At 42.9% G+C, this 4,484-nt stretch overlaps 2 protein-coding genes across 2 annotated transcripts; one reads left to right on the top strand and one right to left on the bottom strand.

Moving 5' to 3' along the window:
* On the top strand, window positions 1–2,667 carry NEMAJ01_2353 (uncharacterized protein; the record flags this gene model as incomplete). Its single annotated transcript, XM_047916190.1, has 1 exon — window positions 1–2,667. A coding segment is annotated over one exon (2,667 nt), but the record flags the coding sequence as incomplete, so codon positions are not given.
* A 1,269-nt stretch (window positions 2,668–3,936) lies between these two features.
* On the bottom strand, window positions 3,937–4,404 carry NEMAJ01_2352 (uncharacterized protein; the record flags this gene model as incomplete). The annotated part of the gene is made up of 1 exon (XM_047916189.1): window positions 3,937–4,404. The coding sequence occupies one exon, from the start codon at window positions 4,402–4,404 to the stop codon at window positions 3,937–3,939; it is 468 nt and encodes a 155-aa protein (XP_047772146.1).
* Between the last annotated feature and the right edge of the window lie 80 nt (window positions 4,405–4,484).

Genomic DNA, 4,484 nt, shown 5'->3' with positions numbered 1-4,484 from the left:
GGAAAGAAATCTGAAGGAAATGCTGCAATTACAAATACAATGGATAAGTCAGAGAAATCATCGAATAGTACCAGCGAATACAGTTACCAGAAAGCCAAAAAAAAGGGAGGAGTTGTCTATAGCGCTGAAACCGAAGAAAAAGACAGCCATGCCCCCCCTTTAAGCCTGTTTGATGCAGTTAAAGAAAACAAAGCAGCTGAAAGTGCGAATATGACTGGCAAAGCCATAGAGGAGCCCATCAAAATGGTGCTGACTCCGTACGAGAAGCCTGCGATATGCTCTGCAGAGCCGAGCATTTCTGGGAAGAATAAAGATACAGGAAAGTATACTACTAAAGAGGCAAAACACACTGCCTCTTTAGAGGACGATGCATCAGATGGAGCCCAAGGACAAAACACAGAAACCTTTAAGTCAGACGACAGCCAAGCAGACGATACAGAAAAAGACAAAACCAGTCGGAAGAAAGAAGATTCTAACGTGAAAGAACATATCTTGGAGAGTAGAGGAAATTTCAGCGCAAAGAAAAATAATCCCACTCCAGAGAAGGACGATTCCAATAACTCAGAGAAGAACAATTCCGCCCCAGAGAAAGATAACTCTAACGTGGAGAAGAAAGACAACTCTAACGTGAAAGGAACTAGCTTAGAGAAGAAAGACAACTCTAACGTGAAAGAAAACAACTCGGAGAAGAAAGACAATTCTAATGTAGAGAATAGCAATTCTAACGTGGAAAAGAAAGATAACTCTAACGTGGAGAAGAAAGATAACTCTAACGTGAAAGAAAACAACTCAGAGAAGAACAATTCCGCCCCAGAGAAAGATAATTCTAACGTGAAAAAGAAAGGCAACTCTAACGTGAAAGAAAACAACTCGGAGAAGAAAGACGATTCTAACGTGAAAAAGAAAGACGATTCCACCCCAGAGAAAGACGATTCTAACGTGGAAAAGAAAGAGGATTCTAATGTAGAGAATAGAAATTCTAACGTGGAAAAGAAAGATAACTCTAACGTGGAGAAGAAAGATGACTCTAACGTGGAGAAAGACAACTCTAATGTGAAAGAACCTATCTTGGAGAATAGAGGAAATTTCAGTGTAGAGAAAGATAATTCCACTCCAGAGAAGGACGATAACTCTAACGTGGAAAAGAAAGACAACTCGGAGAAGAAAGACGATTCTAACGTAGAGAATAGCAATTCTAATGTGGAAGAAGTTGGCACCAACGTGAAAGGAACTGGCTTAGAGAAGAAAGACAATTCCACCCCAGAGAAAGACGATTCTAACGTAGAGAATAGCAATTCTAATGTGGAAGAAGCCGACAGCAACGTGGAAGGAACTGGCTTAGAGAAGAAAGATGATTCCACCCCAGAGAAAGACGATTCTAACGTGGAAGAAAACAACGCGGAGAAGAAAGACGATTCTAACGTGGAAAAGAAAGACGACTCTAACGTGGAAGGAACTAGCTTAGAGAAGAAAGACAACTCTAACGTGAAAGAAAACAACTCGGAGAATAGAGGAAATTTCAGTGAAGAGAAAGATAATTCCACCCTGGAAGTTAGCACCAACGTGAAAGGAACTGGCTTGGAGGAGAAAGATAACCCGAACGTAGAAGAAACTAACTTTGAGAATGGCAACTCTAACTTGGAAGGAGCCAACTCAGAAAAAGAAGATTCTAACATGGAAGAAGCCAACTTTGAGAAAGATAACCCGAACGTAGAAGAAACTAACTTTGAGAAAGATATCTCTAACGTAGAAGAAGCCAACTTTGAGAAAGATAACCCGAACATAGAAGAAGCCAACTTTGAGAATGGTAACCCGAACGTAGAAGAAGCTAACTTGGAGAAAGAAGATTCTAACATGGAAGAAACTAACTTTGAGAATGGCAAATCTAACTTGGAAGGAGCCAACTTGGAGAAAGAAGATTCTAAAGTAGAAGAAACTAACTTTGAGAAAGATATCTCTAACGTGGAAGAAACTAACTTTGAGAATGGTAACCCGAACGTAGAAGAAACTAAGTTGGAGAAGAAAGAAGATTATAACGTAGAAGAAACTAACTTTGAGAATGGCAAATCTAACTTGGAAGGAGCTAACTTGGAGAAAGATAACTCTAACGTGGAAGAAACTAACTCAGAGAAGAAAGAAGATTCTAACATGGAAGAAACTAACTTTGAGAATGGAAAATCTAACTTGGAAGGAGCTAACTTGGAGAAAGATATCTCTAAAGTAGAAGAAACTAAGTTGGAGGAGAAAGAAGATTCTAAAGTAGAAGAAACTAAGTTGGAGAAGAAAGAAGATTCTAACTTTGAGAAGGCCGACTCCAATCCGAAGACGGATGACCACGAGGCGGAAGAAAGCGGCCCGAAAACTCTCGAGTATAGAATCAAGCAAAACGGGGGCGAACCCAGGGATAGTCCAGAAACAGGCGGAAACTACGTGGAAACAGCGGAGAAGGCCCAAGCACCCGCTCTGGAAGAACTTCCGGACATAAAAGACGAGAAAGAAGTCGGAGAATTCCTGAAGAAGCTCCACCCGAAGGCCTCCAAGGACAGCAAATTCTGTTTTGTACGGCCGAAGAGCCCGAGCTCCAGCAGCTCCGTCCTCCAAAAGGGGAGCAGTCTCTTGATTGCCCTGGTACTGGCAGTCCCCAGACTCTTTGTCCCCAGGGAATAGCGAAAGCCCCGAGTAATCAATAAAACTATCTAGTTGAAAGCCCAAATAACCCGAGATTTCTCGTTTGAGATCCCCAGGAAGTGAGTGAATTCGGGTAAAGTCTAACTTATTTCTCTTCATTAGCATAAGAGGCTAGCCATCTAACTTTCTACGTTCCAATGAAGCATAAAGATTGCTCTGGGGGAGTAGAAACTCATTTTCTCTCCATAAGACTCAATAGCCCGAATGAGTGAATTCTCCGAATCACAGGCTGAAATATCACGAACACTCTGATACGGGAGTGCTTGAAAATCAAAAAATAAAATCAAAAATAAAAGTATAAATAGAGACAGAAGAGAAAGGGGGAGAATGGCAGAAAGACCTGCAATTTGCGCCTGAGTGAATTCGGGTAATTCTCAGGGGATGCCTGTAACTCCACTGCTCTGGCCTGTATCCTGCACCTCCGCCATTCTCCGCTGTGATTTTGTGCTTTCCCTGGACTCGGAGTTTATTCGGAAGTCCTGCTTCAGCGAGACTCCAGGACAGTTTTCGCGTGCGAATTTCCTTCTGTAGGACTCAGGGTGTCCTGCAGCTTCTCCTCCTGCGGCCTGTATATAGCATAGTAAGCCCAGGAATAGGAGAACTCTCAGGAGTGACTTTCGCATCGGGAGTGCAATAAACTGCTATTATTACTTTTTTTGAATGAAAGATATAGGCACTGCTAAAACTATTCGTGCGATGGATAGCCCTAATTTTCTCGTTATGTTTAGCCTGTGCTATTTCTCCCTCCATATTCTCACTAAACGCATTCTCTAAGAACTATCACGAGTAAATATTTCAGCATACAAAGTAGACTTTTATTAGAAAGTTACGCCCTACAGGGAAGACTTATTTCTTCTCCGCAGGATTACTCTCTTTCCCGTCTTTTTTTTCCTTTTCGTCTTTTTTTTCTTTTCCGTCTTTCTCCTTTCCGTTCTTCTCTTTTCCGTCTTTCTTCGGGTCAGCAGCAGAGACTATTTGCACGAGGAAAAGAATAAAAAGAGAAATTACAAGGACTGTTTTTGTTTTGTTGGAAAGTATAGATAGCTTCATACTTTGCTTTTTTCTTCTGCTTTTATACTTTCACGGGGTGATTGATAGAGAGCGTGTTTTGAGAGAGCCCAATTGCTGGGGGTCGGGAACTCTCGGGGAGTTTTGGGGCGGTCCTTCTCTGGGGAGACTTTCTTCCTGTGGACTTTCAGGTGCTCTCGTTTGATATTCCCTGGGATTGGCGGATTTTCCCGCATACTTTCACCTCCACGCGTAAAAGAGGGTTCTTTCTTCGGTTCTCCGCAGGGGGGAAGCGCCTTCAAAGGGCCAAACACCCTCTAAAGCCGGTTTCCTGCTTTCCCAGGGGATTCGCATCGTTTTCAGGGAGACTGTTTCCACGCTGAAGGCGATGCGAAGACCCTGGGAAAGCGGGTATCTGAAGCCCAGAACGTGTCCTTCCTTGAGGGAGACCTTCTTATGGACTGTTCCCAGGTCGTCATAGTATGATAGGTACGTAAGGCCTTTTCTCGGCAGGAAAACTCCCTTGATCACGGCCTTCCCAGAGTTTCTCACTAGAAATGTGTCAATACAGCGCGTGAAAAAGAGGTAGTCATCGACTGTCCGGGCGTGTTCCTCCACTGTTATCTCGCTCGGGAGTGAAGACTCCTCTACAATGACTCCCCCGCAGAAACAGGATACTGCAAAGACTAGTCCCAGGAGTATCCGCATATTGCAAAGAAAAAACAAAGTGAAATATCCACTAAAGAGGAAGAAATGGCTAGAGAAGAAGTAGAGCAGGAAGTAAGAAA

This window comes from Nematocida major (genome assembly GCF_021653875.1).
Source record: "Nematocida major strain JUm2507 chromosome Unknown 2388, whole genome shotgun sequence".
In the NCBI taxonomy this organism is placed as follows: domain Eukaryota; kingdom Fungi; phylum Microsporidia; genus Nematocida; species Nematocida major.
This window is presented reverse-complemented; position numbering and strand designations above follow the sequence as displayed.